General features: G+C 36.7%; 1 protein-coding gene across 6 annotated transcripts in view; it reads left to right on the top strand.

The window, feature by feature from the left end:
* The window catches only part of MLF1 (myeloid leukemia factor 1), a 50,886-nt gene extending 29,859 nt beyond the window's left edge, over positions 1–21,027 (top strand). The window contains exons 3-9 of one of the 6 annotated variants that reach the window (XR_012129400.1): positions 1,812–1,853; positions 5,351–5,434; positions 6,501–6,629; positions 8,318–8,477; positions 18,822–18,960; positions 19,615–19,723; positions 20,354–21,027. Coding sequence is in view for 5 of the 6 variants with exons in the window: in XM_073232165.1 (XP_073088266.1) it covers positions 1,812–1,853; positions 5,351–5,434; positions 6,501–6,629; positions 8,318–8,477; positions 18,822–18,960; positions 20,354–20,459 (660 nt within the window). In the remaining variant the exon portion in view is untranslated. The remainder of the gene's footprint in view (positions 1–1,811; positions 1,854–5,350; positions 5,435–6,500; positions 6,630–8,317; positions 8,478–18,821; positions 18,961–19,614; positions 19,724–20,353) is intronic. The other 5 variants (XM_073232165.1, XM_017654860.3, XM_017654871.3 and 2 more) reach the window with 5 other exon arrangements.
* Positions 21,028–25,366: the final 4,339 nt, after the last annotated feature.

The following is a 25,366-nucleotide window of genomic DNA, read 5'->3' as shown; positions in this document are numbered from 1 at the left end:
ATTGTTCTAAAAGTTAAAGAGCAGTAATAATTTTTAAAATACAGGAATTTCCAATCCAATTATAGCAGGTTTTCCAAGGGACATTCAGCCTTTCTTTTAGGCAAAACTCATTTTTTTCCTATACACTGCTGAGCTGTGGCTCTCCTTTTTTCCCCTACAGTGGGATACATTTGACATGTTTATGCCTAAGTATGAAGGACTTTAATAATAACAAAAGTAATAAATTAATTAAGAAAAAAAAACAACAATAACAACAAAAGACCTCTATCCTACCTTGATTTTTCTAAGCAAGTGTTTCATAACTACATGTGAAGGTAGGAACAGAAATTAGAAATTAAATGCAGAAGATGGAAAAGACTGTTAAGTTTTACAAATAGAGCACAGCCAATAAGACAGTAGGCTTTCTGAGCATGCTGGCTGTCCTAGTCTATTCAGACTTTTAATAAAAATTCATCAAAACCTCTCTTTTCATGAAGTTATAAGCTTTTAAATGACTGCTTTGATTGAGCAGTGAGCCATTATGCAGATGCTTTTAAGTATGGTGAATGAAAAATCTATATTTCAAATAGATAATTTGATAATTTTTTTCTTCTGTTTTGGGCCATTTCTTGATGTTTGTCATCTTTACCAGCCATATCATGAGGAAAGACAGAGATTTCTATAAACATAAGAGAAGCATCAGTTTTGCCATTTTTGGGTATTTATTAGCAGTTTTTCAGTTCATTATTTCTTTATGGGGATATTTTCACCTTTTCCACTTTAGGAGGATCTGTTTTGTTTAAAACTAGATAATCTAATCTGTATGTTTATTTAATTAGGCAATTTATAATTTAAGATATGACATCTGACCGTCCAACATTTAGATTGAGGTGCCAAAGTCAATCTAAAATCCATTTTTCCTTTCACTTAAAAGATACAAAAAAGGGTTATTAATGCATCCAATACACTTTGGAGACTACTGTTCTAGGCATATAGTATAAGAATATATTATCTGACATAATTTATTATGATTTAACATAAACAAACTTTTCTCTATTTTTCAACAAAACTTACGCAGGGAGAATATTATCACTGAATGATGGTAAAACTTTATATGTGCCTTTTCAGCCAGAAATTCAAATTTTATAAATTCAACATTTGAAACTGCCAAAAAATAAAATTTTTTGGTCTGTGTCTAAAAATTTTTTATTCATCTGTGCCTACTGAAGAATACAATTTGTGAGCCAATAATTTTGATTATTCCATCTATAATTCTCAACATTCTTTTATCTGTCAAAGACTCTAAATCTATTTTAAATCTGTGTCTGTATTTCTTATTCCATATATTAGTTTTTGGAGGTGCTGTGTTAATTTTTTTGCCCAAAGTCTCTACTAGTCTTTTGAACTATTAATTAATGTACATAATTTTTATTTTTCATTGGTCACAAACAGGATTAACTGATGTTTGAAAATACGGAATAGTTGAGTAAAGGAAAGATGGTATCATCTTCATTGTGCCTTATGTTTTAATTAATTTTGGTGTGATTTGCATTTGAGGAATGTTTGCCTTAATCTATAGTAAATACTTATTTTTCAGCTGCCTTTAATAAATACTAGAACAGTCATATTTAAAACTGATATATGGCCTCCATATTTTCCTGTCAGGCTCTATAATGAATTATAAGCAAATTCTAAAAATATATGTTCAATTCTTTTTTGATTAAAAGATTCTGTAATTTTGTTAGCTCTTAACTATGTGATTTTTCAGTTCATTTCTTTTTTAGGGATTGTCATATAAATATAACCAAAACTAATTGGATTTTTTTTTCTAGGCAGTGAATTCTCTTGTGCCTTCTGGCAGTTTGGGTGGTATGGTTTGTATCAGGAGACACAAACCATTTCAGCAGTATTTCCTGACAAATATATATTTTTCATTAACTCAAACTGAATTGGAATGCAGTCTCACTTTCATAATAGCTTTTTAATATTTGTACTGAAAACCTATTGCATGTTATTAAATTTATTTTAGAGTATTTAGGCATGTGTTTTCTGAAGTCATATCAACATATATAAAAGCAGTCTTCAAAAAGAAAAAGTGAATTTTAATAGTTGAATATTCATTTGATTTCTAAAAGAGATCCCCATATTTGTGTTTGAAAGTTGGAGACTTCACATGCTTATGATGACTTTCCAAAAGGTGAAAAAGCACCAAACTGTAGACAGGAGGTTTGAAAAAGCTCAGATTGGCTGCTTTCTCTAGGACTCTGTCGTCAGTTTGTTGATGCTGCTTTTCCTTTTCCTTGTCCAAGTATGGCTACTCGGCAGTCAGCTTTTCTCCCCGCTGTTTCTTTTAGCTTTGAATCTGTTTTCTGTGATACTAGTTTGTAACACTGTAAGGCAATCTGAGGGGTAGCAGAGAACAAATAGCATGTCTTTGGAACATTTCCTATGGGTGCATCTACACTCTCATGAAAAAATTTATTTGTATTCTCTCGTGCTAGATTTCAACCACTTATCTCCATAAGGTTAGACATATAACATTTGCCCTTTCCTGACCAGAGTTTTTAGTGGGACGAATGACTAAGAAAAAAAGCAATTACAGCAGAGTTATTAGTAAAATGATCAGGAAGTTCTGCATGCTGCAAGAGCACAGATAGAAAAAGCCTATAACTCAGACCTTTTGGGGTGGTGGTGGGGAGGTCAATCAGAAAAGACTTCCTGAGCCTTAAGGATTAATAGGAGTTAGCCAGGAAAAGCAGGGAGGGGAGGAGAAGAGTATTCACCACAGAGGAAATGGCATGTGCAAAGATCTGGAGGTTTGGATCTCAAAGATATGTAGGAGTACTTAGCTCTGGAATATGAATTGGAAGATAGATATAGATGAGGACAGAGGTAATGAGGGACTTCCTTGGGCCCTGGTGAGAACTGTGGACATGATCTTAAGAGCAGGAGAAGCAGTTGATGAATTTTCATCAAAATATAGTAATAGAGTCAGGTTCTCATCTTCAAAGATTATTATGCCTACAGAGGGGAGAGAGATTAGAAGGGTGACTGGAGGGAGGCCAGGAGCCTGTTAAAGTGTTCTGGGAAGTATTGATGATTACTTCTACTTGGATAATGGCTGTGGCGATAAAGAAATAATCTCATCTGAGAGAAAATGAAAGAGATGAAGGATAGAGCTTGGTGATTGACTGGATTGAAGGAACAAAAGAAAGGAAGAGGGAAAGTATTATGCTCATTCTTCTGGCGAGAGAAATTAGGTAGATAGGAATGCCACTGAGCTAAGGAGTGACACTGATGCAGCAGATGGGAGGGCAGGGCTGGTCAAAAATATTATTTTAGTGTGGGGTGTTTTGCATTTGAGGCATCTTTGGCTGTCCAGATGGATTTATCTAGTAAACCTTTGGATACATGGGTTTCAACTGAGCTAGAGAAAATTTGTTCATTCAGCAAATATTTATTGAGCTGTCCTATGTGCCTTGGGGGGGCACTTTTAAATTACTTTAAAAGTGTTGGAAATACAGTAGTGAATAAGACAGAGAAGATAGTACCTTCACAGAGGTTATTTTTGTAGAGTGGGAAGACAGTAAACAATAGAATAATTTCAGATAATCAGAGTACTCTAAAAGAGATGCAGCACAGTAATGATGTAGGGACAGATGGGAGGTGAGGCAGAGATTAGATTAGACAGGTGACCTTTTACTTGAATGATAAACTATGCCAAGAGTTAGGAGAAAGCATTCAGGGCAGAGAGAAGAGCATGTGTCCAAAGTTCCTGAAGGCCTTTAATGCCCACTGGAATCCCAGCTCTAATTTGTACCACCACTTTTTGTTACTCCATGGTGGTTAGGCCACCCCATAGCAAGTACAGATACATCTTTTGATGGCTATTTTGACAGTGAATTGAAGGGTGGAATATATCCAAATATCCTATCTCCTCTTCTTCTCTTTCCTAGGGCTAGTCCTTCCATCTCTCATGAATTGTCTCTTATACAGCCTTGATTCTCCACTTAGAATTGAAACAAAATATTCAGAATAGTTCCTGAATTGTGTTGAATTTCTGCAATGCACATTAATTTTACTGCAGTCTTTTTGCACCCAAAGATGTATCAGTATATTCTAAATGCCTTTGTTGTTCCCGACTGTGTCAAGTACAGGCTCTAGAGAGAAATTTGGTTTTCCCATCTATTTCCCATTGTTTCTAGCAATAAAAACCCAATAGAAGGCAGAGACATAAACAGGCCTTTGATAATTCTTTATTGAGCACCCCATTGGCACAGCAAAAGAATCCCCAGAAGGGTTGAATCCCAGCCATGACCCACAGTGCCTTCCAGGATTCAAAAGACTTCTCCTGCTTAAGCAGAGGAGTTCCTTGAAGCAAACACTCCATTTTATAATAGTGATGATGTACTGGGTGACACACAAGAATGTGTGCTTCGCTTTTTAATTTCTGATAAGTGTTCCAGTGATAAAACCTAAAATAAATAGATTTTTCTAGAGCAGAGTTTCTCAGCCTTGACACCACTGACATTTTGGGGCCTGATAATTCTTGTTCTGAGGGGCTGTCCTACACTTTGTAGGATGTTTAGCCTGATTGCTAGCCTCTACCCACCACATGCCAGTTTTACACCCTCCTCAACTGTAACAAACAAAAATGTGTATTGTTGCCAGATGTCCCCTGGGAGTCAAAAACACTCTTGGTTGAGAAACCACTGTTCTAGAGAAATTCTTAACTGTTCCTTTAGAGGAGCATACCTCATGCTTTAAGAGTATGCCCTACTGAACTTTCAGTGGGGGCAGCAAACTCAAGGCCTATTAGTAGAGTGAATTAACCTCTATCGCTTAGATGCCTCCTATGATGAAAAGGAGGGTTGGCTACTCCAGAGGGGGCCATATGGTACTCGTGGAGATGACACTGGTATCTTATACCCAAGTTTTATTTACTTGCATAGTGGGGTATTGAGAGCCCAGAATTCCAGCCCAGAAAACACTATTCAGTATTTTAAACACTAATCAAGTTATATTTTAAGAAAGTTGACGAGTGATATGTGTGTGTATATTTCTGTGTTCATGCATGTATATATGTGTGCATATATACACATGTATGTATGCCTATATTTATAGTGTTACAACTCCCTAATCATTTATATGTTGACTGCTTATATGTTGTATGTGTTTTTGTGTATGCTTCAGTTTTTCCTTTAACAAATCACTTTCACTGTATAGTTCTTAAATTATCTTTGCCTGTTTGATTACTGCATGAGATACCACTGCAAAATTGAGAAAAAAAATTTTCAGCTCTTTGGGAAGGTTGACTTGCTTCTTTTATGTTGTACTTGTAGTTAATAACATACTTCCTAAAATCCTGTAGCATACAGATGTCAACCCTTTTCAGGCAATGGACCGAATGATGTTAAATATGCGAAACAGTATGCAGGAATTACAGAGAAACTTTGTAAGTACAAAAAAAGTGATGAAAACATTGTTTTCAGTTATTGGTAATCCTCTATTATAGTGACTTTCAAACTTTTTTTAACCACAGTCCACAGTGGTTAAAAGTATATATCTTATATCATGACCCAGTATATACTTTTTACTGTATAAATATACCTGAAACAAAAGTTCATGAGAAAATGATTGTATAATTTACAGTGTGTGCTGGTATTTTCTATCTGACTTTCTATCCTGGTCACAACCCACCAAACTGATTTCATAACTAGAGTCTGAAAAATAGCATTAACTTTCAAATTAAAAAAGACTAAACCTCAGAAACATTTGTTCTGCTGAAGGTCACTATTATAAATGAATGTTTTATATGAATTTAATCATTTATAACTTGTCAACTCAAAAGGATTGGGAGCATCTAAGAAATTACATTTCTAGGGTGTCAAAAAAACCTATGAAAATAAAAATTTCAGGAATGATGTTTAGGCATTGTATAGTCCAAATACTTATAAACTAGTACTAATATTTTTATTTTTTTACTTACAATATTAACATTAAAATAATAACTTGATTCAGTTTGAAGAAGCCATGTATTATTTTTGTCATCCAGTTTGTAATCTAAGGATTATTTCAGAATGTCCATATTTAGGAACTTATTAATGATTTTAGTATTGTAACAATCTGGTACCCACAGGAGGTATAAACTTCTTGGTATATGGCTGATTGGCTCCACATTGGCAAAGTTGCACACAGGGGTCAACCCCTGACTATAAAAGTACCACAAGCTTCAGGGCACAGCATCTGTATTTAAATCTAAGGCACAAATCTTTGATCCCCAAGACTTAAGCATCTCTGAGTGAAATCTCTTGTTTTTCCTCCCAGGGAGAGTGGGGATTGGTCCCTAAAATGGAAGGAAGTTAGGGCCCTCCTGGGGGTGCCATTTGGACACCTTATACTGGTAGGATAGTATCCTTAGTAGAACCTCTAGCTAGTGTTGTTGCTTATTTGAATCCTCTGACATTAAATCTTCATATTTGACTAAACTCCCTGGATTTACAATTTATATTTACCTCTAGGATCACCTTTCAATGGATCCAAATGGACATTCATTTAGTTCTTCATCAGTTATGACTTATTCCAAAGTAGGAGATGAACCACCAAAGGTTTTCCAGGCCTCGACTCAAACCCGTAGGGCTCCAGGAGGAGTAAGTATTTTCTGAACATTCTTGGAGCTTAAAAAAGTTGTGGAATGATATATTATCCGTATCAAATTTGATCTGATACTATGTAGGTAGGAGAGAAGATAACAAGTCACTGTGAAAAGCAGTAAAGCTTACTGTATTTACTTAGTTTCAGACATTTTTTGAGTCTCCTGCCCCCATCCCAGGTTCCTTTTTTCATTTAAATATCTATTTATGTTTGTTACCTTTATTGTTACCTTGTTGACTAGGTAAGTAGACACTAAAGTATTTCATGAAATAACTGTCTACTTTTATATTTGTAGTAAAGTTTCTAATTAATATTTTTAAACTCATGGACTATTTCAAGTGTACAGAAAGGATAAAAAGAATAATATAATAAATACCTAAGTTCCATCCACCCAGTTTAACCAAATCATAACATTCTTCTCTATTTGCTTTAAGTTGCCTCTTACTTTGCTTTGTTTTAAGCAAAAATGTTACCGACACAGTTAAAGCTTCCACCACACCTCTCTGCTTAGTTCCTTTTCTCTTTTACTCCGTCCCCTAAAGTGAACCATTTTCCTATATATAGAACTTACCATTCTCATGTATGTTTTTATAATTTTATTACCTATGTATGCTGCATAAACAATGTAATGGATTATTTTATAAATTTCTAAACAATATAAATGGCTTCATGTTCCATGTGTCATCTGCAACTTGACTTTGCTCAAAAATATGCTTCTGAGATTTATTCAAATTGATGTGTGTAGCTCTGGATTCTTTAACTTATATATAATATCAAAATATGAATATACCACAGTGTTCTATTTTCTATTGGTAAAATTTAGGTGTTTCTAATTTTTTACTTACTCGTCCTTATACATGTCTCCTTGTGCAAAGGGTCTAGGAATGATATTGTCAGGTTTTAGGTGTGTGTCTTTATCTAGAAATTACCAAGTTACTATCACATAGTGATTGAAACAGCTCCCACAAACTCTGGTATGAGAGTTCCTATTTCTCCACTTCCTTGTTAGTACTAACAGTAAAAAAAAATGAGGTTTGCCTGTGTAATGGGTATGAGTAGTTCATTTTTTAGTTCTTATATATAAAAACATACTTTTTAATAATGTTCTTGCCATAGTACAGCTAATTCACCTCAGACATTTTAATTTTAACTTGCTATACATGATACCTTCTTACCTGTAAACAGAATGTAACTGTAGTAGTCCCACAGCAAGCCATGTTGATAGTCATGGCTGTCATAAATATTCTAGTAACCCAGAGAGTTGGTAGGCGGGAGCCATGAGATTCAAGCCCGTCAACATGAACTGCTGACTAGTTAGTTGCCCTTACTTACAGAATTGCTAGTGGCACTCCCAACTGTTACATTTTCAAAGACAGTGTTGAAGGAACTAAGTTTTATTACAAGAATTGTTATTCTTTATTTTAATATCTGATTATAATTTGGAAAAAGGTTAAATGGTATTTGTTCTGTTTGTCCCAGACACTTTAATTATAAGCAGTTAATGAAACATCAGAGAACTGTTACTACAGTTTTACTGTCAAGTTAGTAGTAGGATTAAGTACTTGTTATTTTTAAAACAGTAGATATACGATCTTAACTTCTATATGTAAACAGGCCCTGAGGAGTTTAGAATTATATCCATTCTATATTTAAATAATTACTAATTTTTGTTTTCCTTTTGCAGATAAAGGAAACTAGGAGAGCACTAAGAGATTCTGACAGTGGACTAGAAAAAATGGCTATTGGTCATCATCTCCATGACCGAGCTCATGTCGTTAAAAAGTCAAAGAACAAGAAGACTGGAGATGAAGAGGTCAATCAAGAGTTCATCAATATGAATGAATGTAAGTGATTACAGAGAATAGCATTCTTCCTCTTAAAGTTAAAATAGCAGCTGTACTAGTACAATTTGATGAATATTTTTTTTTTTTTTTTTTTGAGAGGGCATCTCTCATATTTATTGATCAAATGGTTGTTAACAACAATAAAATTCAGTATAGGGGGGTCAATGCTCAATGTACAATCATTAATCCATCTCAAGCCTAATTCTCGTCAGTCTCCAATCTTCTGAAGCATAACGAACAAGTTCTTACATGGTGAACGAATTCTTACAGAGTGAATAAATTCTTACATGGTGAACAGTACAAGGGCATTCATCACAGAAACTTTCGGTTTTGATCATGCAATATGACCTATAAACCATCAGGTCAAATATGAATATTCATTTGATTTTTGTACTTGATTTATATGTTGATCCCACATTTCTCCTATTATTATTATTATTTTTATTTTTAATAAAATGCTGAAGTGGTAGGTAGATGCAAGATAAAGGTAGAAAACATAGTTTAGTGCTGTAAGAAGGCAAATGTAGATGATCAGATGATCAGGTATGTGCCTATGGACTAAGTATTAATCCAGGCTAGACAAGGGCAGCAAGACATCCACGGATGCAGAAGATTTCTCTCAAAGCAGGGGGGGTGAGGTTCTGAGCCTCACCTCTGTTGATCCCCAAATTCTCACCTGATGGCCCCCCTGCGACTGTGCCTGTCTTAGGTTGTTCCTCCCTTGAGGAATCTTACCCGTCTCTGGCTAACCAGTCATCTTCCGGGGCCATACAGGGAAATGTAAAGTTGGTAAGTGAGAGAGAAGCCATATTGTTTGCAAAGGTTAGCTTTTTACTTCTTTGCAGATTTATGCCCTGTGGCTTCTATGCCCAGCACTTGTCTCGAGGTATCTTTACCACCTGGAGGAATTATGATACTCGGTAAATTCGATATGAGGCACGAATTCTATTTAAGGTTTGTAATTAGGAAGGAAGAAGAAAAGCTATAGATGTAGCATATGAAGGAAACTTGGGAGGATTGATTATTTCTTTGACATATCTTCTTGTATAGTACCTTAAGTATGTATAGGTTTTAAACTACTAACTAATTTGCACACACATATTAACATAATAGGAATACGGTGACATAAACAAAGCAAATCTATAATTACCAGCCATCTCCAGTGAAGCCAAGAAAACCATTTAGGCACCCTAGGCATTTGTGAAAATTTATCTATAATATGATGGATATTTTCCAACTGTACTTGAACCATCAGACAAATTAAAGCAGCCCATTTCTGGGATCTGTTCACATCCCATATGTTCTTTTAACCATAGATAGTCTATAGTCATGAGATTTTGGGGTGCTACAACTTGCACCCCTCCCAACTCCTGGTTGAGTTCCAACAGTACAGATCCAGTCAAATTCGTTGTCTCACTGTATGCACATGCCAGCCTAGACATCTCCCTCCTCCTTCTTATGGCAAGTCCAGGAGACGGTGGGCTGGATGCAGCCACAACCGCAGCATCGTCCGGATCCCTGTGGAGGCTTTTTGATGATCATCCCCCGGCACGAGTCCTCCAGAGAGTGCTGATGCCGGAAGCTCCTCCTCATATCGTATCTTAGTTCATTTTCTGGGTATCCAAGCTAGGCCTTGATCTTCTGCATAGAAACAAACAGACCCTTTGCCCACACTTTGACATGCCCTCTATACCACTGTGCAGAACTCATTGGAGGTCAGCACACAGTAACTGCTTTTTTTTTTTTTTTTTTAATTAAGAGAAAGGAATATTATCAGAAAAGAGTACCTCCATAGCTGATCATCTGACACCCTTTAAGTGATCAACATTAAGGATATTTAAAGCATGCGTTGATCTTTGATTTACCAATAGTTTTATCCTGTTAAGGAGTAATCCCCCTTTTCTTTCTTTCTTTCTTTTTTTTTTTAAATTTTTAATCTACACTTACCTGAAGAATACTATGTTTACTATGCTCTCCCCTATATCAGGTCCCCCCTAACAACCACATTACGGTTACTGTCCATCAGCTTAGCAAAATGTGGTAGAGTCACTACTTGTCCTCTCTGTGTTGTGCAGCCCACCCTCCCCTTTCTCCCTCCCCCCCATGCATGCTAATCTTAATACCCCCCTTCTTCTTCCCCCCCCTTATCCCTCCCTGCCCACCCATCCTCCCCAGTTCCTTTCCCTTTGGTACCTGTTAGTCCATTTTTGGGTTCTGTAATTCTGCTGCTGTTTTGTTCCTTCAGTTTTTCCTTTGTTCCTATACTCCTCAGATGAGTGAAATCATTTGGTATTTCTCTTTCTCCGCTTGGCTTATTTCACTGAGCATAATACTCTCCAGCTCCATCCATGTTGCTGCAAATGGTTGGATTTTTCCACTTCTTATGGCTGAGTAGTATTCCATTGTGTATATGTACCACATCTTCTTTATCCATTCATCTACAGATGGACATTTAGGTTGCTTCCAATTCTTGGCTATTGTAAATAGTGCTGCAATAAACATAGGAGTGCATCTGTCTTTCTCAAACTTGATTGCTGCGTTCTTAGGGTAAATTCCTAGGAGTGGAATTCCTGGGTCAAATGGTAGGTCTGTTTTGAGCATTTTGATGCACCTCCATACTGCTTTCCACAATGGTTGAACTAATTTACATTCCCACCAGCAGTGTAGGAGGGTTCCCCTTTCTCCACAGCCTCGCCAACATTTGTTGTTGTTTGTCTTTTGGATGGCAGCTATCCTTACTGGTGTGAGGTGATACCTCATTGTAGTTTTAATTTGCATTTCTCTGATAATTAGCGATGTGGAGCATCTTTTCATGTGTCTCTTGGCCATCTGTATTTCTTTTTTGGAGAACTGTCTGTTCAGTTCCTCTGCCCATTTTTTAATTGGGTTATTTGTTTTTTGTTTGTTGAGGCGTGTGAGCTCTTTATATATTCTGGACGTCAAGCCTTTATCAGATCTGTCATTTTCAAATATATTCTCCCATACTGTAGGGTTCCTTTTTGTTCTATTGATGGTGTCTTTCGCTGTACAGAAGCTTTTCAGCTTAATGTAGTCCCACTTGCTCATTTTTGCTGTTGTTTTCCTTGCCCGGGGAGATATGTTCAAGAAGAGATCACTCATGTTTATGTCTAAGAGGTTTTTGCCTATGTTTTTTTCCAAGAGTTTAATGGTTTCGTGACTTACATTCAGGTCTTTGATCCATTTTGAGTTTACCTTTGTATATGGGGTTAGACAATGGTCCAGTTTCATTCTCCTACATGTAGCTGTCCAGTTTTGCCAGCACCATCTGTTGAAGAGACTGTCATTTTGCCATTGTATGTCCATGGCTCCTTTATCAAATATTAATTGACCATATATGTTTGGGTTAATTTCTGGGGTCTCTAATCTGTTCCACTGGTCTGTGGCTCTGTTCTTGTGCCAGTACCAAATTGTCTTGATTACTATGGCTTTGTAGTAGAGCTTGAAGTTGGGGAGTGAGATCCCCCCTACTTTATTCTTCTTTTTCAGGATTGCTTTGGCTATTCGGGGTCTTTGGTGTTTCCATATGAATTTTTGAATTATTTGTTCCAATTCATTGAAGAATGTTGCTGGTAATTTGAGAGGGATTGCATCAAATTTGTATATTGCTTTCGGCAGGATGGCCATTTTGACGATATTAATTCTTCCTAGCCATGAGCATGGGATGAGTTTCCATTTATTAGTGTCCCCTTTAATTTCTCTTAAGAGTGACTTGTAGTTTTCAGAGTATAAGTCTTTCACTTCCTTGGTTAGGTTTATTCCTAGGTATTTTATTCTTTTTGATGCAATGGTGAATGGAATTGTTTTCCTGATTTCTCTTTCTATTGATTCGTTGTTAGTGTATAGGAAAGCTACAGATTTCTGTGTGTTGATTTTGTATCCTGCAACTTTGCTGTATTCCGATATCAGTTCTAGTAGTTTTGGAGTGGAGTCTTTAGGGTTTTTTATGTACAGTATCATATCATCTGCAAATAGTGACAGTTTAACTTCTTCTTTACCAATCTGGATTCCTTGTATTTCTTTGTTTTGTCTGATTGCCGTGGCTAGGACCTGTTGAATAACAGTGGGGAGAGTGGGCATCCCTGTCTGGTTCCCGATCTCAGTGGAAATGCTTTCAGCTTCTCGCTGTTCAGTATAATGCTGGCTGTGGGTTTATCATATATGGCCTTTATTATGTTGAGGTACTTGCCCTCTATTCCCATTTTGCTGAGAGTTTTTATCATGAATGGATGTTGAATTTTGTCAAATGCTTTTTCAGCATCTATGGAGATGATCATGTGGTTTTTGTCTTTCTTTTTGTTGATGTGGTGGATGATGTTGATGGATTTTCGAATGTTGTACCATCCTTGCATCCCTGGGATGAACCCCACTTGGTCATGGTGTATGATCCTTTTGATATACTGTTGAATTCTGTTTGCTAATATTTTATTGAGTATTTTTGCATCTACATTCATCAGGGATATTGGTCTGTAATTTTCTTTTTTGGTGGGGTCTTTTCCTGGTTTTGGTATTAGGGTGATGTTGGCTTCATAGAATGAGTTTGGGAGTATTCCCTCTTCTTCTATTTTGTGGAACACTTTAAGGAGAATGGGTATTATGTCTTCTCTGTGTGTCTGATAAAATTCCGAGGTAAATCCGTCCGGCCCCGGGGTTTTGTTCTTGGGTAGTTTTTTGATTACTGTTTCAATTTCTTTGCTTGTAATTGGTTTGTTTAACTTTTGTGTTTCTTCCTTGGTCAGTCTTGGGAGGTTGTATTTTTCTAGGAAGTTGTCCATTTCTTCTAGGTTTTCCAGCTTGTTGGCATATAGGTTTTCATAGTAGTCTTTAATAATTCTTTGTATTTCTGTGGAGTCTGTCGTGATTTTTCCATTCTCATTTCTGATTATGTTGATTTGTGTTGACTCTCTTTTTCTCTTAATAAGTTGGGCTAGAGGCTTATCTATTTTGTTTATTTTCTCAAAGAACCAGCTCTTGGTTTCGTTGATTTTTGCTATTGTTTTATTCTTCTCAATTTTGTTTATTTCTTCTCTGATCTTTATTATGTCCCTCCTTCTGCTGACTTTAGGCCTCATTTGTTCTTCTTTTTCCAGTTTTAATAATTGTGATGTTAGACTATTCATTTGGGATTGTTCTTCCTTCTTCAAGTGTGCCTGGATTGCTATATACTTTCCTCTTAAGACTGCTTTCGCTGCATCCCACAGAAGTTGGGGCTTAGTGTTGTTGTTGTCATTTGTTTCTATATATTCCTTGATCTCTATTTTGATTTGTTCATTGATCCATTGATTATTTAGTAGCATGTTGTTAAGCCTTCATGTGTTTGTGAGCCTTTTTGTTTTCTTTGTAGAATTTATTTCTACTTTCATACCTTTGTGGTCTGAAAAATTGGTTGGTAGAATTTCAATATTGTGGAATTTACTGAGGCTCTTTTTGTGAGCTAGTATGTGGTCTATTCTGGAGAATGTTCCATGTGCACTTGAGAAGAATGTATATCCTGTTGCTTTTGGATGTAAAGTTCTATAGATGTCTATTAGGTCCATCTGTTCTAGTGTGTTGTTCAGTGCCTGTGTGTCTTTACTTATTTTCTGCCCGGTGGATCTATCCTTTGGGGTGAGTGGTGTGTTGAAGTCTCCTACAATGAATGCATTGCAGTCTATTTCCCTCTTTAGTTCTGTTAGTATTTGCTTCACATATGCTGGTGCTCCTGTATTGGGTGCATATATATTTAGAATGGTTATATCCTCTTGTTGGACTAAGCCCTTTATCATTATGTAGTGGCCTTCTTTATCTCTTGTTACTTTCTTTGTTTTGAAGTCTATTTTGTCTGATATTAGTACTGCAACCCCTGCTTTCTTCTCACTGTTGTTTGCCTGAAATATGTTTTTCCATCCCTTGACTTTTAGTCTATGCTTATCTTTGGGTTTAAGGTGAGTTTCTTGTAAGCAGCATATAGATGGGTCTTGCTTTTTTATCCATTCTATTACTCTATGTCTTTTGATTGGTGCATTAAGTCCATTTACATTTAGGGTGACTATTGAAAGATATGTACTTATTGCCATTGCAGGCTTTAGATTCGTGGTTACCAAAGGTTCAAGGTTAGCTTCTTTAGTATCTTACTGCCTAACTTAGCTCGCTTATTGAGCTGTTATATACACTGTCTGGAGAGTCTTTTCTTCTCTCCCTTCTTATTCCTCCTCCTCCATTCTTCATATGTTGTGTGTTTTGTTCTGTGCTCTTTTTAGGGGTGCTCCCATCTAGAGCAGTCCCTGTAGGATGCCCTGTAGAGGTGGTTTGTGGGAAGCAAATTCCCTCAGCTTTTGCTTGTCTGGGAATTGTTTGATCCCACCATCATATTTAAATGATAGTCGTGCTGGATACAGTATCCTTGGTTCAAGGCCCTTCTGTTTCATTGCATTAAGTATATCATGCCATTCTCTTCTGGCCTGTAGGGTTTCTGTTGAGAAGTCTGATGTTAGCCTGATTGGTTTTCCTTTATAGGTGACCTTTTTCTCTCTAGCTGCCTTTAAAACTCTTTCCTTGTCCTTGATCCTTGCCATTCTAATTATTATGTGTCTTGGTGTTGTCCTCCTTGGATCCTTTCTGTTGGGGGTTCTGTATAATTCCATGGTCTGTTCGATTATTTCCTCCCCCAGTTTGGGGAAGTTTTCAGCAATTATTTCTTCAAAGACACTTTCTATCCCTTTTCCTCTTTCTTCCTCTTCTGGTATCCCTATAATACGAATGTTTTTCCTTTTGTATTGGTCACATATTTCTCTTAGTGTTGTTTCATTCCTGGAGATCCTTTTATCTCTCTCTCTGTCAGCTTCTATACGTTCCTGTTCTCTGGCTTCTATTCCTTCAATGGCCTCTTGCATCTTATCCATTCTGCTTATAAATCCTTCCAGGGATTGTTTCACTTCTGTGATCTCTTTCCTGACATCTGTGATCTCCTTCCGGACTTCATCCCACTGCTCTTGCATTTTTCTCTGCATCTCATCCCACTGCTCTTGCATTTTTCTCTGCATCTCATCCCATTGCTCTTGCATTTTTTTCTGCATCTCTGTCAGCATGTTCATGATTTTTATTTTGAATTCTTTTTCAGGAGGACTAGTTAGGTCTGTCTCCTTCTCAGGTGTTGTCTCTGTGATCTTTGTCTGCCTGTAGTTTTGCCTTTTCATGGTGATAGAGATAGTTTGCAGAGCTGGTACAAGTGACCGCTGGAAGAGCTTCCCTTCTTGTTGGTTTGTAGCCTTTTCCTGGGAGAATAGCGACCTCTAGTGGCTTGTGCTGGGCAGCTGTGCGCAGACAGGGCTTCTGCTTCCTGCCCAGTTGCTTTGGGGTTTATCTCCGCTGTTGCTGTGGGCTTGGCCTGGCTGGGGCTGTTCCTCCAAAATGGTGGAGCCCCGTTGGAGGGGGAGCAGCCAGGAGACTATTTATCTCCGTAAGGGGCCTCTGTGCTCCCTGCTGCCCAGGGGGTTAGAGTGCCCAGAGATCCCCAGATTCCCTGCTTCTGGTCTAAGTGACCTGTCCTGCCCCTTTAAGATTTCCAAAAAGCACTCTCCAAACCAAAACAACAACAGCAACAATGAGAGAGGGAACAGAAAGAAAGAGAAAAAAAAAAAAAGGAAAAAAAAAGGAAAAAACAAGCGATTTTTTTTTTTTTTTTTTTTTGTCCTCAGGTGCCGGTCCCAGGCACCCGCTCACTGGTCCTGCTGCCCTGTCTCCCTAGCACCAGGGTCCCTGTCCTTTCAAGGCTTCCAAAAAGCACCTACCCACTGGTCCCGCAGGGAAGGAACGCTCAATATTCTTTGTCCTCAGGCACTGGTCCCACGCACCCGCTCACCAGTCCCGCCGCCCTGCCTCCCTAGCACCGGGGTCCCTGTCCCTTCAAGGCTTCCAAAAAGCACTCGGCAAAAAGAGAGAAAAAAAAGGGGAAAAACGCGCAATTTCTTCCGTCCTCAGGTGCTGGTCTCAGGCACCCACCCACCGGTCCCACAGGGAAAAATGCGGGATATTCTTTGTCCTCAGGTGCCGGTCCCAGGCACCCGCTCACCAGTCCCGCCGCCCTGCCTCCCTAGCACCGGGGTCCCTGTCCCTTTTAGGCTTCCAAAAAGCACTCGCAGAAAAGAGAAAAAAAAAGGGGAAAAACGCGCGATTTCCTCTGTCCTCAAGTGCCGGTCTCAGGCACCCGCCCACCGGTCCCGCAGGGAAAAACGGGGGATATTCTTTGTCCTCAGGCGCCGGTCCCAGCCACCCGCTCACCAGTCCCGCCACCGTGCCTCCCTAGCACTGGGGTCCCCGTCCCTTCAAGGCTTCCAAAAAGCGCTCGCCCAAAAGAGAAAAAAAAAAAAAAAGGGGAAAAACGCGCGACCTCCTCCGTCCTCAGGCACCGGTCTCAGGCACCCGCCCCCAGGTCTCGCAGGGAGAAACGCGGGATATTCTTTGTCCTCCTGCGCCGTTCCCAGGCACCTCCTCACCGGTCCCGCCACCCTGCCTCCCCAGCAACGGGGGCCCGTCCCTCTAAGGCTTCCAAAAAGCGCTCGCCAAAAAAAAAAAACCGCTCCGGTTTCTCTCCACCCGCCGGGAGCCGGGGGGAGGGGCGCTCGGGTCCCGCCGGGCTGGGGCTTGTATCTTACCCCCTTCACAAGGCGCTGGGTTCTTGCAGGTGTGGATGTGGTCTGGATGTTGTCCTGTGTCCTGTGGTCTCTATTTTAGGAAGATTTTTCTTTATTATATTTTCATAGCTCTATGTGTTTTTGGGAGGAGATTTCCACTGCTCTACTCACGCCGCCATCTTGGCTCCGCCCCTCTGATGAATATTTTTTGTAGAAACATTTTATAAAATGTTTTGAGATAGTTTATGAATAATATGTGTAAGGAATACCTTATCAAAGTAATAAAGTTGTGGTTCACTGTTTCATAGTAAATCTGTTTTTTATAGGATTTTTGGTAATGTTGAGTATCATTTTTTTCTTTATACTTGGAAAATGGAAAATTTGAATTGTTATTTACTGTCAAGACAAAATGAATTTTTAAATATTTCTGATTATCAAAGAAGTATATTTGAAACATAAAAAAAGCAGAAAATTTTAAAGTTAGCCATAACCCCAACCCAAAATACTATATGTTTTAGTATATTTCTTCCTAATCATTTTATGCATATATAAACACTCATACTGTTTTCAAAATTAGCATTTTACTATCTAGTTTATATTGTGCTTATTTTGATTCACCATAATAACTGTGAATAGTCATCTATGATGTTATTTTCAAAAATATTCTAAATGGCTACCTAACAATTTTATCATGAATAGGCCATAGTTTATTTAAACCATTCTGAATTGTTGGGTACTTAAGCTTTTGAATAGAAAATATCTTAATTTCTGGCACTGTTAGATAATATAACATGCATACATCAAATAAATCTTTCCATTTTCTACATTTTATATTCATTCTTCAATGCATTTAAGTCCTTGCATTGTCTGAACTCTTCTCATTATATTTTTAAGTTATTTTCAAGAAGTATTTTTTTCAGAAAGTGTTTTGAATAAAAATATTTTATTGTAGTAAAAGGTTTAAATTATTATGTCATTTTTGAAAAAGAAATTATCTTAAGGTTGGATTTTGATCAAATTATTCTCAGGCAATGAGAATAATTTGATCAAAGCTACATCATCTTATTCTTTAACCTTTAATTTTGTCATATTTAATATATATAGAATACTTCACAATAATTGATTGACCTGTAGGAGAAAAAAATTAGTAAAGGAACACATTATTATAAAAGCAACCTGAAAGAATAAGTATTAACATTTACCTATTGTCATTATTATGAAAGTTATATTTCCTACTTCATAAGAACACAAATTGACAGTGGAGATGAATAACCTGTTTTAGGAAAATGACAACAGAAGCTTGTGAGGCCAAGTTATGTAGGAACATGGTGAGGTTAACAGGAAGACCTAGCTACAGAAGGAGTGTCCAAATGCAGTGGAAAAGCGTGGTCACCACAAGGTAACCCAGGAAGAAAGACTAAGTCACCATGATTGAACCAAGGGGTCCATTTGGTAGAATAATCTGATGTCCAAGCAGATGCGTGGAAAAGCAGATTATCAACAATCAAATTATCAGTTGGAATAGGAGAATAACAAACTGAAAAGGAAATATTACCCTGAGTCAGAGACCTTTGTATTTAAAGCTATTTCCTGCCTCTATCTTGAGGTTAGGTCGATAGAAACACCAGGCTAGAATGAAGTATAAGGGGATCAAAGGTAATTACTGACAGTCAAGACCTTACTACTTACCTTTTTATTTTGATATTTAATGTAGGTGATGCTCATGCTTTTGATGATGAGTGGCAAAGTGAGGTTTTGAAGTACAAACGAGGAGGACAACGGCGCAATCTAGAAAACACCAGGATGCGAAGTGTTGGTCTTGAGAACTCAGGATTCCGAGAACTTAAAAGAAGGTAAAAGTTACTTGTAAAACAAGTTGTGTTTTTTAAAGCAGAATTAGAAGAAAGGTTATGTAATTTTACCTTTGTTGTCAAGAAGTTTTGTTTAACTTATATAATAATTTTACATTATATATGAGTATTCCACACAAATTTAAATTTATATCTAAAAACCAGTAAGATTTTAGGATTGTATGATTAGTAACTCCCTAGCAAATTATGTTTCAGAAGATGGGGCTAAGCTCCTCCAAAGGTAAAGTGATATACTCTAAGGCAGTTATTCTTGTGAACAAATTATAATCTGAACATAGTAGGGACCCTACATTTCATACCAGGTAAAGCTATTTAGAGATATGATAGAGAGGGTCTGTACCTGAAAGGCTTAATAAAACTTCCCTAACAAGTCAAAATTCAGTATTTAGTGGCAAAAGCATTTTTAAACACTTATATAGTATATAACAACATCTGTATTAGATATTTTGGGAGAATTTTGCTAAACTTTAGCCACCTTTACCTTTTGGCATAGCAGTGAAATATAAATGTACTGAAACCACCCCTTAAAGTGTATAGAGATTTTTACACAGTGTACATTCTAGAGTTACAATTTAATTTGGTTCTTTGGGGAAAAAATTGAAAACAATATCTAATTCCTATTGAAAATACACTTAGACAGAGAGAGGGCTCACCAAGGCCTTAAACCAGAAATCTGCTTGAGGCTGTAACAGAGTGGAGAATTGCTGCAGAAGGTGGAAGGCTTCACAGATCCAGCGGGAGACAAGTGGGTATCAAGTAAATCAGAAGCCTTGTGTACAATTTCATGTGCTAGCATCGTTTATCTAATATCTTCTATAGAAAACTTGCTCCCTTAATAATTTTAGATAATATGTACAAGTGCTAAGTTTGACTGTGAAATCCAGGTCCCACTTAGAGAAAGCATGTTCTTTATAGATGATCTATCGTCTAGGGCTTTGTCAGTGGCATTTCTGTAAGCTAGCACTAACAGAACTTTCTGAAATGATTTTCTGCAGTGATGAAAATGTTATGTATCTGTCCTGTCCAGTATGGGGGCCACATGAGGCTATTTACTCACATTTGAAATGTGCTCATGCAACTGAAAAACTGAATTTTACATTTTTAAGTTGTAATTAATTCAAATATAAATGATGTGGCTAGTGGGTACCACATTGGACAGCATTGTTAAGCCATTAACAGTTAAATCTGTCTCAGAAAAGCAGTTGTTGCTCTTTTAAATATTAAGTGGAATAGCAAGCCATATGTTTTTCAAGCTGTCAAGGAATATTTGAGACAAAACTACCCTTAAATTATGGTGATTTTTACTAAGTTCATATTTATTTATAAGCCATTGACCATTTAAAAAATGTCATTAGTGTCTATGTATATTTCTCAGGGAGAAACCTCATCAAAGTCCAGCCACTGAATGTGGAAGAAGATCAAATGTCTTTGTGGACAAACTGAACATCAAAGGATCACCTGTGAAAATCAACAAAAAATAAAAAGCCTGCATGTGATTAGTTTTGGTTGTTTTAACAGAGAAAGTAATGGTGCTGGGTAATATATGTATGACCAATCTCTTATTAAATCAGTACTGTACTTAGCAACTTTCTTCTGATATTCAAATGTTCTTGAAAGTGCTAGCTTTATATTGTCCCTGTTTTTTAGAAATAAAACTTTGATTTTCACCAATGCAAGTAAGTTGTTAAAACATTTTATAAAACTCTTTAAAACATTAAGCTTTAAAGCTCACATGCTGATTTTGATTTCCCAACTATTTTCCTATTGACTGTGTATTTTATATATTCAAGATTGAATGTAGAGCTAGTTCTATTATATGTAATTAGTTACAAGAAAATAAAATGTTATAGAATAATCTTAATTTTCACTAACACTAAACTAAGTGACTGATATTAATAAAGGTTAAAATTATTTATCTCAGATTTTGTGTTATGTAGCCAGCTAAATTAAGGACTAAATAGCAAAACTATACTAGTATTGTTTTATGATGTTAATCATTTTGATAAAGAGACTTTAAATTGCTAATATTAACAAATTTTGTTCTTATAATTTTGTTATACAGTTTATTACTCTTTTTTGTTCTATATTACATCCCTAACATTCATCAGACTTTACACTCACCTTTCTCTTTAATGACATAAGGTAGCGTATTTCTGCTCCTTTCCCACAGACAGCTTAATCTATCTCCATGGCTAACACTCTAAAGTTGGATTGCCCTTGGAGAAATTCTGCTCAGCCTTTTTGTGACATTTAGAAAAATGCATTTAGTATTCAGCAAACCTTAGGCAGGTGATGTGTGTATCTGAGCAAGGTACTTAATGATTCAATTGTTCCCATTTATACCGTTTAAAAATTCAGCTCTAGTTTTTTTATTCTAGAATTCAAGCATTAACCTGTTTTTATAAAAGTTAGGTTTGAAGTCTATGAGAATATAAAATCTTAACTCTTCAGTCTTTGTTGTTTCAAGGGGGGAAAACAAACTCTACTATCATTCTATAATCCTAATATCTATTTTAACTTTGAAAGTAGAATTATGTGATTGTGCTTATACTTTTCTAATTTTCTATATCATATCCTGTTTATTTTACTAGTCAGCATGTCAAGCCTTTTGTCACTAAAATAAGATACATATGTCTCAGTACATTTTTACAATAGACAGTAACTGGGCATGTATTAAAGATGTTAAAGTTTTCCTCTTATGTACACTTTAGTATATACTAATAACATATTATAGCATGTTGGAAGTTGTCATAAGGCATAAATGCTAAAAAACACTTTTTAAAATTCACTTGATAGAGCAAATCTCAATAGAACTCTAAATATTCCTTCTGCCTAATGTTACACGGATAACTTGAATCATTACATTCAAATATGAAAACACACTGTAATACATAATTGTACTGCACACAGTACATCTTCTATGCATCATATAGCAGAGAACTCAGAGATACTTTTTCCCTCTCAACTTGTTTACCATAGAAATCATAAAGATTGATTAAATATATTTTTTTCCTTATGCCTAAGGGGCTATTTACAAAATGTGTGACATACAGAGATTAAATTCAATTCTTTATGTTCACACCATGCTGAAATTTACTTTTTTCAGAATTCATTTTTACCATAATGCTGAAGTTGACCAGTATAAAAAAGAAGGCTCTCTCTAGCTTGTAGTTCACATGTTTTTTTAATAGACACCATTAGTCTTTCTGGAACCCCTGGCTCTTTTGGGAATGCAAGGATATTAACAATTCGGTGAATATGGCCTTCACAAAAAGGCCAAGTTGCACACTTATGCTCTTTGACACTTTAGAAATTTTCATGGTACCTGGCAGTCTAACTAACAGGTTTTCATTACTCTGCCTTCATGATTCATTGTCATTTATGGTCAAGGACATTGAAATCAGATGGTGCCCTGATGTGGCAATGTGTTAGTGTTTGAGGTGGGACCTCTGGGAGATGATTAGGTCATGAGGGTGGAACCCTCATGAATAGAATTAGTGCCTTTATAAAAAGACCCCAGAGAACTGCCTCGCCCTTTCTGCCATGTGAAGACACAGAAGTCGGCTGCCTGTGAACCAGGAAGTAGAACCTCACCAGACACTGGATCTCCTGGCACCTGCTCTTGGACTTCCCAGCTCACAGAATGATGTAAAATAAATTTCTACTGTTTATAAGTCACCCAGTCTGTAGTATTTTTGTTACAGCAACTGGTTTGGACTCAGACAGTAGTTTTAGGCTGATAGGGCTAGGACAGTTTGGAGACTGTACTAAGGTTTGACTGAGACCCTCATTGTAGTGAATTAGGACCTTTAATTTGATGATACTAAATGAGACTTCTCAATGCTTCTCTGTCCCTGGTTACATGGATTTTGCAATAACTGCATTTTGATGATCTCTTTGTCTCCAGTGTAATGCTTATTTGTTTCCTAGGTTTTGGGGGTTCCAATCAGACTTTGGTGTCCTTTAGTGAATTTGACTTTAAACACTGTGTCCTGTCTTCTGTCTGCTTGCCTACCATCTCATATTATTTGTCTCTAAAAACTTCCCTCAGTTGGGTCTGTGTATGAGAAGTTTGCTTTGGGGGAGACCTTCTATCCACCCATGTTGCCTTCTGACCACATTTCTTAGGTCAGAAGTCAGGTGGTTTAAGATTAGCTTTAAAGTCTGAGACAGACATAGCAATGTTTTGTGATATAACATTAGGCAATTGTTTGTGGGTTGGTCAGCTAATAGACTTGCACTACCTCCTGGAGTAACTTGAGCAAGGCGATTGTAGTGACCACCTTGAGGAATTTTGACATGAACAAGACTTTCACTTGAGGGAACAGCACCAAAAAAATAACAAAACCAAACCTCAGGAGACAAGCCTCTGTTTTTTGTCTAAGAGGACACTTTGTTTATGTAGAAGATTGTCCAATCTTGACTTCCATACTTCAGGGCTTTTTTATTGTATTGCTTATATCAAAACTTTCTCCTCTCTCCTTTAAGAGGGAAGGTAATTAGCCTTTTAGAGGGTTACTTTCCTATTTGTATTAAATAAAGGAGCCATTAGATTGAGGTGGATTTAATGCCCCAGTAGCAAACCAAAACCTAAGCTTGAGATGCCTGAAGGCTAAGAAATCAAAACCGAAAGACAACCAATCACAAAAAGCCAGCAAGGCTCTCTCAAAAAACGCAATCACTCAAGCTCCAGCCAATCAAGTAATTCCCTTGCTCAGTCTCTGCTGCTTCTCTACAAAAAGGCCCCTAGCCCCAGTTGGTGGAAGCACTTCCAGTTTGACACTGATTTGAATAGATCTCTGTTCAAACTCAAAAATTTTAATATGCCAGTTTGTCTTTAATGGTATAAAGCTGGCACTGGCTCACCTTTTTTTCCTGTTCCTCTCCCTATCTTTTCCTCCCACTTGAAAATTTTTAAAGATGAATTCAGAAAAAAATAATTCATGTGCAATGTAGTTATATCTAGCTCAAATAGATCAACTATCATCTTCCAGGTTTTATTATATAAAATTAATGCTAAGTTTATATAAAACTATGGTTGAACTTCTCATTATTTAAACTTTCTAAATTTCCTATATTGATGTTATGGGTCAAATAAGTTATTAATTCCATCAACTGAAAGGTTACAACTATACATCAGTGTTTACCTAAAAATTGTAACACAAATGTCTTTTACAGGGGTTTTACTCTTACAAAATTATTAGAACACTATTAGAAGGACCAAATGTGCACTAAAATTGTGGGGTTTTTTCAGTTCTTCAGTTAACTTTTCAAGACCTTAGAAAATACTAAATTAGTCTTTGGATACCTGGATAATTTCTAAGTAAAAAAAATAATACAAAGTTTTGGTCACTAAAGGTAGTTTTGATTTCCCATACATTATAAAATGAATTAACAATGCAAATGCTTTGGATGGTATTACATAAGTGTATTTGCAATTTTAAAACTTAACAGAGGTCATCTATAAAGTATACTCAAAAATTTAAACAGGTCTTGATTTTTTTGTCTTCCAGTTTTCTCTCTGGAGTAAACACAAGTTAGTTACTTTGGTTAAAAGTCGTGATTAATAAAAATAATTACTTTGCTATAATTCTTTATATATGATAACTTGGTTTAATATGGAAACATGATAATGAGTATGAATTTTTACTTAAGGAAACGGAAAGCATAATTTCAGTGTAAAGACAATACACTGTTTAATATATCTTTAATTATATCTAAAGTAATCTCACTTTTACAACCTTTACATATTTGTATTTATATATTTTAAACAAATATATATAAAGGTGTATACAGACTAAATTTTTGAAAGTCTGTTAATGAAAGTGTTTGAAAGTATATTCAGTGTTAATGGATTTATTCATCAAAGCAGCTTACAAATCCTTTATTTCAAATTAATACCTGGATTCCATATAAAGAAGTAAATTTAAAATTCATAGAATCTGGGTTTTCTTTTCTTGTCCCTTGTAATTTACACTGATTTCTATTTATTTCATCTCATTCATTATCAAATAATTGAGCATTTAGCACGTGCAAGAGGATACAGCAATTAACAAAACCAAATCACTTTTGTGGAACTTACATTCTCATTGAGTCAGACAATAAACAGGTATGTAAAATATCTGCCTACATCTAAGAAGTGCTCTGAAGGAAAATGAAGCAGTGTGGGAAGACGGAAAGGGAAGAGGAGCTTGCTGATTTAGAACAGTAGGTCAGGGAACATCTCATTGATAGAGGCTGTTTTGACACAGAAGAAAGTAAGGGGAAGATCCATGACGGTACCCGGGGAAGAGGAATGCTCCGATTGTGTGAACATCAGGAAGGAGGCCAACGTGGCTGGAGCAAAAGGAGCTTGGGAAGTAGGGCTACAAGGGCCTGGCAGCTCAAG

Source organism: Manis javanica, chromosome 3 (assembly GCF_040802235.1).
Source record: "Manis javanica isolate MJ-LG chromosome 3, MJ_LKY, whole genome shotgun sequence".
Classification (NCBI taxonomy): Eukaryota; Metazoa; Chordata; class Mammalia; order Pholidota; family Manidae; genus Manis; species Manis javanica.
The sequence above is the reverse complement of the archived record's forward strand: the minus strand, read 5'-3'. Positions and strand labels throughout refer to the sequence as shown.